Here is a 13,829-nt window from a genome sequence, read left to right on the forward strand (position 1 = left end):
TTAAGGAGCCCAACCAGGGGGTATATCTGATATGCTGACTCTGTACTTTGAATGCTGTGTTTTCTACTGGTGCAGAGTTGGACAGAGGTAGATTAGCAAATTTAAATTATATGTATGCCTGTTAGAAGTAAGTACTGCAATGAGCTGGGCTGGCAAAGTGCAGGCAAGTATTCTCTTCCGCACTGGTGGGTAACTTATCAGAGTGGCAGGCCTTTTAGGTTCAGTTTATCTTTTTAAAGACAAGTCCAGAGTCAGTAAGCAGTTCTTTTCCTGAGAAGAAAAAAGAAAAAACCTGTATTTCATAGGCTGTTTTTGCAAAAGGTCATTGGTCACCTGAATAATTGCCTAGGATATGCAGCTGTGTGTTATTGTGAGCAGCCAAATACAGTGGGCACTCAAACCTTTTGAAGAAATTTCCAATGAAATCAAATAGCCATCTCCCCATGTTAAAGGTTGGGAAATTTAAAAAGGTCTTGGATTCATCTCTTAAACTGACTTCTGAAAAATGCATTGGTTCTGTAATTGATTAGTCATGCAAGGCTTCACAGGGAATAGTATTTGGCACATGTGGAAAAAAACAGCTAATGACTGATGTTCAAAAACAACAACAAAAATGTATTTGTAGTGAGAAAGTGACTGCAAAGATGCCACAGTGGGAGTCCATATTTATTTGCTTTCAACAATTTCCAGATCAAATTGGCTCAGTGAAAAGTCAGAACAATTTTCCTTCCAACTGCTGCTACTGCAAGCTCAGCCTGAGATCTGGGAAAATCCAGCTCTGTGGTTTCTGCCTTTTGCATCATAACAAGTAATAAAGATATTGCTGTTGGAGCTGAGCTGACAGTTTTGTTGATGATGGATGAAGCAGAACAGACTGCTTCTTGCAGTCTCACTCCTGCATGTCTCATAGGTAGGGAAGCGGTGTGGAGAGAGAACAGCATTCCTATTAAATATTTTTATGCCAACCCTGCAAATACCATCTAGTGCTTAAGAACAACCACTGCAACCAGCTAGACCTGCAAGTGTCTGTCAATGAAGTGAAATAAGCGGGCTTTCTACCAGTCATGAACATCAGAGAAAACACGTGAATGCTGAAATAGACTTGATGGTTCTTTTACTCTTCAGATAAAAAAGGCAAGTTTCCTTGCCTGATGTCAGAGAATAATTAATAGTTTAAGTTGACAGTGTCCTTTATCCCTTTTGAATAAGGGAACATGTCAAATTCCATGAGTTTTTCAGTCCTTTGCTGGAATTGTACTCTTGGGTTTGAACCATACATTAATTTTTTCATGATCAGTAATACTGAAGCATATTTATTTTACACTGCCGTTATTTTCATCCTGGCTTATCTTTTTGTCTCACCTTGCTGTCTAATGTCCTCTTTTAAGACAGCTCTAAAGATGTATTTGCTTTTGAAAATCAGAACCCAGGGGAAAGAAGGCCATCAGAGTCCATGCACAGAGTTATCCTGCATCATTCTACAGATTAGCAGGCACCTATTCAGGTAGTCTTCTAAACACAAATAAGTTGATAGTTTGTCACCTAAAGATAATTGACAAGAAACAGAAATGTTCTCAGGACTTGAACTCTTGTGGAAAGTTATTTGGTGTTGGTTGCTGAGTTTGATTTGTGTAATTTTGACAGTCCTGACTAGTGATCCTTTCTGCAATGAAAAAGAGCTTGTTGCTGGGGCAGGGCTGGAGAAGTCTTGCATTTTATCTATCTGAATCTCTGCCACAGACCTGACCCCTGGTGGGAAATGTGTCCCTGTCAGATGCTGATTCAGTCTTGCACACTTTTGTGGAGGCAACCTATAGATATTCTTAGGGCATTTTGCACAGATGTGAAAATACTGAGAGCTAGATTAAAGAGGAACTAGATTAAAAAAACAATTCTCGGTTTGTGTTTTCAATTGGCCTGATGGTATGATGCTGTGTGTCATGTTATCAGGCATCCTGCCTGAGCTGTCTCTTTTCTGAAAGCAGCAGTAAAATCCCCCAAAGTTTCCCTATTCTGTGCATCTTCTTGTTTTGGCATTTATTCCAAATGCCTTTCCTTTCTGTAATCTGGTGATGAACAATGCTACAAGCAAATAATCAGCCAGTACTTTTAGTGCATGTGTAACACCACACAGTTTCAGATGGAAGAGTACCTCTTTATGCCTGTCTTTCTGAGTGAGGCGCTTGGAAAGCATCTAATCCTTTGTAGTGGTCAAATGTAAATCCAGTGACTTCTGACAGATTTACTTTTGACAATGGGAATAAAAAAACCTGCTCTCAGTATAATACTTATTATAATGGAATAGAATGCAGTATATATGACAGGTTCGAGATCATCAGTCAGATCATAATTCTTTTTCTGGGGTAGAACTGTCTTTGCAATAAGAATTTCTCTGCAATATGAAGCACTGACTGACTCCCAGCTTGCTGGAATTTTCATTTGTTCCAGGCTTTTTCTCATTCATTTATTTACTGACTCCATGAAAAAGGGCATTATACTGTAAATCCCACAAATGGTGCATACAATATATCTTTTGCTTCACTAGTCTCTGGTGGCTTCATGCAGATAAAACTTAGACCTAACCTGTCCAAACTTTGTTTCAGCTGTAGGATATGCAGTTAATTGACTAAAAATGTATTTGTTCTGTTGTAAGAAAGTATGATGAATTATTTTCTGATTTCTTCATACTTACAGATATTGTTCAAAGAATACTACTGCCTTCATTCTATAGTAATAATAAGGGAGATAATAATTCTTCCCGTGTTTTTAAGTTCCTCTTTCCTGAAGTTTCTTCCCTTCAATTTTTATTTTTTCCTGTATCTTTATTCTTAGACACTTTTTAGACACTTTTTTTTTTTTTTTATAGAAGCGTGGAGGAAATAAGCTGATGGTACTGGAGTGACCAAATAACACAAATGACTTCTATTTCTATTAGGCTTTTCCAAAAGCTTTGATTCTAGGAAGTGGAGAAGATGAGACTGAAGCTTTTCTCCTCTACTCAACCACTGTGTGCTTTGGTCTATACTTGGAAGTTGTTCTCAGAAACATTGCCATCCTCTAACAATCTAGCATCTCATTAAGAAACTGTAACTGCAAAATCAGCTGCTTTTGCTGACATGTTTCCAGATTTAGATGCAGCTGGATCCAGCTGGATCTTAATGCCTGAGATAGTCCTGTCAACTGATTTTTTTATTATTTATTTTTTCCCCTCTTGACACTGTTAAATTTAGTTGCATTAAGAATTTAATGAGGAGTTAGTATAATTGTATTTTTCTATTCTTCCTCCCATTCAGCTTTCCTGGCAGGGGCAGTGAATCAGGAAGACTCAAGTTCTATTTCTGTCTTTATCACTAACACTAATGACTTTGGGCTGCTAAGTGCTGTCTTTTTCTTGTTCTCCAGTGCAGATGTGCCTGCTAGTCTTGCCTTTTTCCTGATTGTGGCAGGGAGGGAGTGCTTGCCTCTGTAGATTAGAGCTGAATAACCGATCTTTACTTTGGCCCCTCTTTCTGGGAATAGCAAGCGGAAGTTGAAACTTCTTCCCTTTTTTTTTTTTTTTTTTTTCTTTTTTTCTTTTTTTCTCCTTTTTAAATGCAGGATACTGAAAGGTACCTTGTGGCTATATGTTGAAAGATAATTTCTTCTAATTTCAAGAATTCCTCCATTGCTTCCAGTGATGGAGATCAATTTTCGAAGCAATGGACTGCTGTGTCTTTTACAATTTTGCAAGAGGGAGTGGGCTGTGGTAGTAAATAATGCCATGAAAACTATCCATGCGAATTTGAAAACAACCTGTGAAGACTTTGCCAGGCCTACCACTTGATTGAGTTACTCTGTTGTATTTACTTCTAGATAAAGCAAAGTAGCAAATTATTTACAGCATCTATCTGTCATCTAACACTAAATAATCAGCAGAAGTATTTACAGTCAATAGGTTGACAAGGTTTTGAATTTTATTTTAGAAGCTGTTACAAAGAGCTGGAGCATATGGGTGGAGTTGTGTATTCAGTCTACTTCTTTGGGTATAGATAATGAGCTTTTACCTTGTGTTTAAGGAAAAACTGGATAAAATAGTGGCAAAAGCAGCTGTTGGAGAGCTGAGGCTTTCCTGAACTTTGAGCTTTGTTTCAGAGGATATTTCTGTAGAAATTTGCTTTTGAGGAGGCAGGAATTTGTTTGTTTTGTTTTGTTGTTTTAAGGAAGAGTAGTGTGAGTGTGCATGTGTGTTAGAACTGCTGCCTTGCAGTCCTCAGGGAAGGTTTAATGTGCTGAGCATAGACAGGGCAGTTCATGTGTCCCAGAATGAATTGTTTGAGTTGGAACAGGTTTCTTGGAAATTGCCCAGCCCATCTGCAGGCTGTCTCTTAGGAAAACACTTTTGAGTTTTGATAGGAAGATGCCAAAATGCCATGGATCTCCACTTTCTTCCTTATGAAGGTATTCTGTTAATTAATAGAAAGAAAGCTTCTGAGCAGTGCTTGAAGACTATTTTCTTTGCTTGCTCACCAAAGTATTAAGTGCATTGTGCACCTCTGTGGTGGTGTTTTGCCAAAGTTGTATGTGTAACTGCTGTGAGGTGGGCAGATGAGATGGTAGGTGGTTTTGGACTTTGAATTTCATTATCAGAGTCATAATGAAATATTAAAACTCAGAAATTAACATCCCTATATTTAGGTATGTGTCAGCTTTGGCCTTATGTTTTTATCCCATTTTAATTACTATTTTTGAAATAACAGAGGTCAGTAATCTAGAGATTGAGGCATGTGTCCGAAATTCCCATGTGGTCTGCACAGCCCAGGGCAAAAGTGGATTCTCAGTGTGTCTAATACTGTGGTACTTCTGAAATGTGCCAGTACCAAGTTTTGCACCAGCAGCAATGGGTTTGAAACTCCTTAGCAAAGTGTTCAATGCAGTCCCAGTCATCAGTGTTCCATGCAGATTAAGCTTTTATAATTAATGGGCCATTGATTGCCAGTTTTAGCAGTGACTGGGAAAATATCATCACCTCCCAGAACTGAAGTTCAGAAAACTTTTTGTTCCATTAAGTGCTTTAATTCAAATTTTCTTTTTGCAGATGATGAAATTTGCTTGGAATAACTACAAACAATATGCATTTGGAAAAAATGAACTGCGACCACTGACTAAGAATGGCCACATTGGTAACATGTTTGGTGAGTTCTGCATCAATTTCAATGTAAACTCACTGCATTTTTAAGGTCATGCCTGCTATTATGTTAATTAATTTCTATGCAGTGCAGTGAGGGTATCTGCAGCAGCTTTGATCTATCTTCTTTCCACTTTTATGAAGTGATACATGCAGTATAGCTCCTAGGAGTTATCTACCCATATCTTATTGCTGGGAATCTCATTCCTACAGGCATCTTTGAATGCCTAGACTGTATCACTTCTGTGTACAGATCTAGCATCAAACATGTCTAGGAACAATGCTAAAACCACACATTGTCTTTATTAAAACATTAAGTCAGTCCCAACCTGACAATGCTGCTGTTTGTTTAAGCTTATACATGTCAGGACCAAACTGAGCATTTTCTCTCACATTGCTCCACTGTTGAGCAGGATATAAATTCCATGGAATATTGAACGAGTGAACGAATATTGAAGTTTCTTTTATACTATGTGGTTACTTGCTTGCATAATTTTAACTCTTTAACAGATTACCTTTTTTAATTATATGAGCCACTTAGATAATTTCAGTGCTATTCCAAAACATCAACACGTATTGCATCAAAATGAGCAGAGGAATAAAAATTGTCTTTTTCTTCACTTGCATTCAAAATATTTCCCTTCTCTGCTTACTCTGCCCTAGTCTTGCCTTTCCTGCACAGGTTGTGCCACAGTGAGAAGGTGCAGAATATGGAGGAAGGCAAGCAGAATCTGCTTTAGCAGCCCTTTCCCACCCCTCTTTGGAGAAAGTTTGCTGTACAGGGTTCTTTTGGCTTCTTTCCCCAGGACTGTTTTGCAGAGATTTTCCTAGATTCCCTCATCCAGAGTGGACTGGAATAGAGTTTTTTAGTGAGCAAATTATCTGTGAACTTTATTTCATTGGGGTAAAGGGATTTGACTACTATAGTAGGAAGCAACATTCCCATTCCTGTTTTTGCACTCTCTGGGTGTCCCAGCCCTTCTCTTAATCAGTTTTTATGACTCTTAATCAGTTTTTATGACATGCAGCCTTCTGTGGAAGCCTCATTAGCTTTGGGGAACTTGAAATGTGTGTGAGAGTGGGTGTTTGAAGGTGGAAGTAGCATCACATATCCAGTAGGGTGTCCATAATCTTAAAGAGCAGCAGCCCTGTTTGGTCTCTGAATTGCAAGTGCAGATAGCCCTGATGGAGATGGTGGAGGACAGACTGGTTTGCAGTTTAACCACAGCACTGGGAGAAACCTCGTGGTTCAGCTTGTGGCACCACTATCAAATCCTTTAATTGCCATGGATAAGGCACTTGTCTCTTTAGTTCCTGCAGAAGTATTAGAAGAATTAACTGTTTGCAGTATCTGTAAGTTGCACGGAAGTCACATTAACAATTGTTGGGGTCTGGAAGAAGCAGTATGGGAGGCACGCATTGTAATAGCACAGGCTGCTTATGACCAGCCACTGCTTTTACCCATTCTCACTTTTGTCAGGAGCAATGATTTGGGTTTCTTCTTCTTTTGCGTTCTTCTTTGCCCACCCCAAGAATACCAGTTTCTTACTTAAGAATTTGCATTAATTTCAGCACATAGTTAAGCATTTTGCAACTTTTCCATTCTGGCAAGCTTGTCAGAATTCCTCAAGGAGCATGCCTGTAAACAGACAAAAATGCTGAAAGCTTTTAAATGCATTTATCATGATAAAACAGTTGGCAGAACTTAGGCTTGTTTGTAACATGTCTGTGAGCACTCTTAAGGAAAATGGTTTGTAACACAAGAATTTGCAGACAATTGTGGAAGAGAAACTACATGGTACATTTCAGCTTCTTAATAGGCTCCTTCCATGATACCGCGACTATGGCAGATCACAAATTCAGCTCAAGTCAACAATGTTGTAATATTGAAAAAGAAACAAATCTTACCTCTGGATGGGTAACTAGCATGTGTTTTACACAAGGCATGGAAAGGCTCCCATTCTCCACAGTGGCAGAGACTCAGCTAGGACACAGAGAACACTTCAAGAAACGTTTGACTCATCTGGAGAGTTTGAAGGGGAGCAACTGAGGAGAAGGCCATAAAATGTGACCTACAATTAAGCTGGAAAGGTCTGGGGTTGCTAACCCTTTAGCAGATAAAAATGAAGAGAACTTGGCAGCAGTTTTCAAAGACACAGAGAGATACTTCAATGTATAAGACAATAAACCATTCTCCATATCCATGGGGAGAGACCAAGAAGTCACAGCTTAACTTTCATCAGGAGAGCAGGGTCAGACACCAGCACAAGCTTTAAAACTGTAAAGCACTGAAGTAGAATACCTGTAGTGACTTTCCAACTTTGGATACCTTATGGATGGCTTAAGAAGGGTTGAAGTAAATGACCTCTCACTGTTTGTTTTTCATTTTGTGATTACTCACTAAGATGAATGAGAACTGCAGGTCTCTGAAAAGTCTCACAAATATGCCCCTTGGAGATGCACCAAAGTGATACTGAGGAAAAGAAGTGATACATAAAATGCTTTTTGATGGTTTGACTCCCTGCAAACCCCCAAAGCTGTCTTAGTGACAGAGCACATCACAGTTACAATTTTGGATGTACACAAAAATCAGGAAATTAAAAATGCTGGTTCCCATAGCAACCAGGATGCAGCCTACCAAGAGAGAAGGAATGTTCTAGCCTAGTCAAAAGGTGTTAATTTTAATGCATGAAGGCAACTTCCACCTCCAGATGATTGAAGAGGGCCTCAGTGAAGTCAGTGAAAGCTCTCTACTCTCATTTACAGAGAAAAGCCTGATCCTTACTTTCTTCATTCCTGAATTATTTGCTCTTGCTTGCAGAACACAGCACAGATTTGAGTTTGGAAATCAAGATGCAAGACAGACAAATCATGGCTGCTGTGTAGACCATCACCTAGGAGAATGTGATGTTGGACCACTCTGCATTGTAATGTTCACATAATTTGTACTTTTCCATCCTCCAGCTCTTTGAAGAAATGGTATTCTTATATAATAGTGTGTTCAAATAAAAGCACTGTGGCTAGAATTAGGCCAACTCAGGTGTTCTTAACTGCATGTCTGTTTCAGAGCAAGGATATTCTGAGCATGTTGAAATAAGTATGGAAACAATCTTTGCCTTTAGAACTTTCTCTCAAAACACCTTCACTTTCCTGCACTGATCTTTTTCTCATTTTTCTTTTGGGAGCTGCATATAAGGTGTAAGGGTGCAGTAGATTTTTTGAGAATAAAACATCACAAGAAGGAGGAACAATTTCAGTAAGTCCAAAAACTTCTCTCAAGAGACAAGAACAATTCTGAGAGGCTAAGAGTATTTTTTTTAACTTATAAAGAAAATAATATATAATTATAAAATTATAAAAAATGCTTACCACAACACTGAACACATACATCCACCCTTGAAAACAGTGGAAACTCTGAAAGTTGATATCCTATGGGATCACAGAATAGTCTAGGTTGGAAGAGACCTCCAAGATCACTGAGTCCAACCTCCTACCTAACGCTAACAAATCTTCCACTAAACCATATCCCTAAGCTCTACATCTAAACGTCTTTTAAAGACCTCCAGGGATGGTGACTCAACCACTTCCCTGGACAGCCTATTCCAGTGACTAACAACCCTTTCAGTAAAGAAGTTCTTCCTAATATCCAACCTAAACCTCCCCTGGCGCAACTTGAGCCCATTCCCCCTCGTCCTGTCACCAGGCACCTGGGAGAACAGACCAACCCCCACCTCGCTACAGCCTCCTTTAAGGTACCTGTAGAGTGCAATAAGGTCACCCCTGAGCCTCCTCTTCTCCAGGCTAAATAGTCCCAGCTCCCTCAGCCGCTCGTCGTAAGACTTGTTCTCCAGACCCTTCACCAGCTTCGTAGCCCTTCTCTGGACTCACTCGAGCACCTCCATGTCCTTCTTGTAGCGAGGGGCCCAAAACTGAACACAGTACTCGAGGTGCGGCCTCACCAGAGCCGAGTACAGGGGGACAATCACCTTCCTGGACCTGCTGGCCACGCTGTTTCTTATGCAAGCCAGGATGCTGCTGGCCTTCTTGGCCGCCTGAGCACACTGCTGGCTCACATTCAGCCGACTGTCAACCAATACTCCCAGGTCCTTCTCTGCCAGGCAGCTTTCTAACCACACATCTCCCAGCCTGTAGCGCTGTTTGGGCCCATCGGTCCAGCCTATCCAGATCCTCCTGCAGAGCCTTCCTACCCTCGAGCAGATAGACACACGCACCTAACTTGGTGTCGTCTGCAAACTTGCTGAGGGCACACTCGATCCCCTCGTCCAGATCATCGATGAAGATGTTAAAGAGGACTGGTCCCAGTACCGAGCCCTGGGGGACTCCACTAGTGACCGGCCTCCAACTGGATTTGACTCCATTCACCACAACTGATTATGTAACAACTACTGATTAAGAGAGGTAAAAAACTTCTTAAGTCCCAAAAGGCTGCACAGATGAAAAAAATAATAATGTCAGAAACAAACACCTGGCAAAATTATAGGAAATAAATTTCTGCAGCAGGAGCCATTTAAATGTAAACTCCTGAAGGTAAATAAAAAATTGTCAAAATCTGACTGAAATCCAGATGAATATCCAATGAGATGCATAACAAAAGTGGCAAGAAACTTCAGCAATAGCACAAGAAAAAAATATGATAAAGCAGTTAAGTTCTAAATACGAAATCTAACACAGCAAAGCCAGTTCTGAACTTGTCTAATCTCTTCAGAAGTTTCAAGAATGGAATAAGAGTGAAACCAGCGTAAGTGGGTTTTCTACTACACAGTTTATAGCTACTCATCTCCTCTGAATAAATGAGGCAAACTAAATACAGGAGAATAAAGATAAAGTCAGGAGTCTCAAGACACTTCAAACATATTTAACAAATAACTGAAAATGCATCTTTTAAGTATTTTTAACTTGCTCTGCTTCCTAATATAGTTTCTAGTAGTGCATGTGTGCAGGTGGGTTTGTGTCTGCAGCAGAAATTACATAAAGCATCTGTCTGCAAATTGTGGCTAGAAGACAAACTGCCCTCAGCATTTCTAAAAGACAAATTCTTCCCAAAGCAGAGGTATCTGTGTAGTCAGGGGCTTCAAGTTTGGTATTGAACTCTGAATATTCCTTCTTATAATCTAGTCAGCACAGAGTGGTGCCATTAAGATGCTTGGAGTGGATACTAGATGTTAGTTCTAGCTAGCTGGATGTGCCAAACCTCCAAACAGCCTTTGCTGTGAAGTTGCCACCAATGTCTCCATAGTCCAGAGAAGAATCAGTGAAGTACAGCTACACCCACTCTCCGTTGGCTGCCTCTTAATCACACACTCAATAACTCTGAAGATTAGACAATTATTTTGGAATAATTAGTGTCTGGAAGGAGAAACAAACAACATATATAGAAGGGGCATTAAAAAAAAATGCCGAAAGACAAGCTCACTGTATGTTTTTAATACACCCCCCTGGAGAATGAAAAAGGAAAACCAAAAATCCAGTCACAGCCTGGATCATTCCCCTGTCTACACAGTAACAGGGCTGCTTATGCATGTCTTGCTTCCTCCACAATGATGTAATGTTCTATTCCTCAGTGTTCCTCAGCATCTTGAAAAAGAGGTTCTAGAGAATGCTCTCTAATCATAACAACTCAACAGGATTTTTTTTCTTCTAGTGTTTTCATGTGCTACTTTAATGGCTGTTTTTCCTAATTTTTTGTTCCCTTCTGTTCCATTTTGCTGTGAGCAGTAGTTCTAACGAATTCCAAGACACAATCCTACTTCTAGGTCTCATTAAACTCAAAACTCTGCTCAGGGTCAGTGGAAAGTTCATGAAATTTGCAAGGGAGCAGAGGGCGATTAATGGTTTTACACTGAGATGATGTGAATTTTGCTCAGTTTCCTGCTAAAGACAGGCCTAGATCAAATCCTCACTGTCTAGTCTTTGCAGCTGTCCTCATATCTAAAGAGCTGCACAGAGACTGGATGCAAACACACAGACACTGGAAGGTGCACAAGTGCTTTGCATCTTAGGCCAAGACTGTTCCCCACTGAATTTTCTGAGTTTGTTCTTTTATTTTCTAAGATACAAGTCTCAGCTAAGGGAGACAAATCTATTTGGTTCAAATCAAACATTTTCAAGAATTGCTCACACAATGAAGCTGATCTGGTCTAGCTCAGCTCAAGAATAAGGGCTTTAATAGCAAAGGTGTTTGAAGAAGCCTACAGGACACCATATGTGACATTAACGTTTGTTTGTTTGTTTGTTTGTTTGTTTGTTTTTCCAATTTAAACTTTTCAAATGAGCATTTCAAGCTTAGAAAGCACCATTGTAGTAAGTTTAAGCCTCTCTGTGTGAGGTTTAGGATTCAGTGGAACCCTGACGTTTGAGCTAATGTTTGACGCAGCAATTTGAAGGAAACCACCATTCTTTGCATGACCCAAGGAGAAAGCAGAGCAGGAACGGGTCTCTTGCAGTAGTAATGACAACCTTGGTGTCTGGAAAGAGTGATATTAGGCAGGTGGAAGGTGGGGGGGAGGGGGAAGTAGCAGGGATAAATGTCAGCTCTAATACTGATTATGCAACCAATCTCCAACAACTTTGATAACAGTAGGATGTCTTGATTCACTAATTCATGCTGACAGGAATCAAGTTTGTTGCTACACATTTCAGTGACAGCAAAAGCCGATGTAAAGCTAAAATGCCCTTCCTCTGAAAATCATATTCAACTGGGTAATGTTACACGTTAAAAAAAAGATGCCAGAGAGCAACAGTGTTCCAGCAACATCTTCATTACAGTATATTTTTCTCTTTTAATAGCCCATGAAGAAAACTGCATAATGTAATGTGCAATAGGCAGCAGAAATAATTAAGCACACAAATTCATAGAGCAATTATTACTATTATTATCATTATTTTAACCATATAAAAAGACTCCAGGGTTTTGTAATTTTGTAATCATAGGGAAACAGACTCAGGCAGAACAGAAAATTTGCACCAAGTGATTGCACAATTGGAGGTTACCGTTTCTCTCTGGGTTGCCAGAATGCTGTTAAATTAGTATTTTCATCCAATTACTTTTCCCATGTTAAATATTCATACATCACCGCCTGTTGCTTCTAATTGAGGTGGGCACATTTCTTTACTGCTTGATAATTTCTTAGATAAATCACTGATGATGAAGGAAGCAGCTGTTTGGAAAATGTTTGGCTTGATAGGCAAGACTGGATGGTTGAAGGGACTAACTCTGAGACAGAAAGCCTTCCATGTCCAATTGAGCCCAGCACCTGAGGTGGCAGTCAGAGCTCTCTAGCTGCTGTTAGAAGGAGCTTGTTATTATAAATCCATCTCCAAGCAATATCAATGAGAAAAAGAACCAGAGAAAAAAAAAAAAAAAAAAAAAAACAAGACAGGAGCACTCAGAGACGCATGCTTTTCAAACTTGTGTTTTATCAAGACACTGATTTTAATCAAAGCCAGTTCAATCTTTTAAAGCTTTCACTACCAGCAAAATGAGAAGGGATCTCAGTGTTTTCAGTTCTTTTTTTTTGCCCTGTGTCACTTGTTCTCTAAGAGGTGAAGATAAATAGCTAGTAACAATTGGAGTGTTTTGTGTGAGCAGTCATGTTTTGTAGAAACTGCTTCCTAATTTTTATTCCAAACAAGATTTCAGCACTAATTTTTGTTTTGACAAATGTGTTTTGACAAAAACAGTGGGAGCCAAGACCTCTCATTTTTGATATAGGTTCACATTGCACTGATCTAAATTCCTTCACCTTTTACTCTTGCCTTTCAGTTGTAAACTTGTTGTGGTAGTTTTACTCAGCTGGACAGCTGAGGCCATTTCCCCTTGTCTTATCACTTGGTGCTTGGGTGAAGAGCCCGATCCCCACCTTGCTAAATGCACAAAGAAGAATTTTATTCAAGGGAGATAATGTTTAAAAGCTGGTGAAGATACTTGTCTCATGCTGCTTGGGAATCCTTGCTTCTTTTCCAGTATTGCAAAGTCAGTGCATCTAGGCACACATTACATTTAGCATTATTCCCATGCATTTAGACAGCAAAGCTGGTGAGAGTTGAGAGAGACTACTTTGTTGTGTGTGATGTATGTTGGGCTTTTGCAGCAGGGCAGCAGTACTTTAGATCACACACATACAAGCTATCATGCTTACTGGATCCTCAGACACAAAGGAGACGTGGGAGTTAGGCAAAACCACTAGTAAAAGGTATTTATCCATCCTGATGAGCAGGACTATTAAAGACCCCAATCTTAGCTGCTGATTTGCTGAAGCATCAGTTTTACAGCTTTTGTAACAAGTATAAAGGGACAGGCAGCCTTGCAGCTGGGAGTTTTTCAAGTTGCATATCTGGCCTGTGATGCCCTAGGTTGGCTATTTTGGGAAGAGGGGAGTGAGTGAAGGTGACACTCTCTTTCCCTCCCATCACAGCTGCTCCACTTTGTCTAGAAAATGAAACAGTTGCTGAGCTATGAAGGCTGAATATGTTCTCAGGCTAGGACACTTGTTTAACTTTTGAGAGAAGTGGGTGCTTCTGTTTAGTAAGTCTGGTAGCAAAAGGTTTTGAACAGGTAGATCCCCAGCCCATAAATACCTCACCCCAAGGATGTTTGTCGTTGGTTTTCATATTCAGATTTCCTAGAGCCTGAGTAGCATTCCAC

The 13,829-nt window shown here is 39.8% G+C and overlaps 1 protein-coding gene across 2 annotated transcripts in view; it reads left to right on the plus strand.

The window, feature by feature from the left end:
• Window positions 1-13,829, plus strand: part of MAN1C1 (mannosidase alpha class 1C member 1) — a 45,609-nt gene that overhangs the window by 4,376 nt on the left and 27,404 nt on the right. For both annotated transcript variants that reach the window (XR_004755903.1, XM_035345702.1), the window contains exon 3: window positions 5,075-5,171. Coding sequence is in view for 1 of the 2 variants with exons in the window: in XM_035345702.1 (XP_035201593.1) it covers window positions 5,075-5,171 (97 nt within the window). In the remaining variant the exon portion in view is untranslated. The remainder of the gene's footprint in view (window positions 1-5,074; window positions 5,172-13,829) is intronic.

The sequence above is a fragment of the Oxyura jamaicensis genome, chromosome 23 (genome assembly GCF_011077185.1).
Source record: "Oxyura jamaicensis isolate SHBP4307 breed ruddy duck chromosome 23, BPBGC_Ojam_1.0, whole genome shotgun sequence".
Lineage (NCBI taxonomy): Eukaryota > Metazoa > Chordata > Aves > Anseriformes > Anatidae > Oxyura > Oxyura jamaicensis.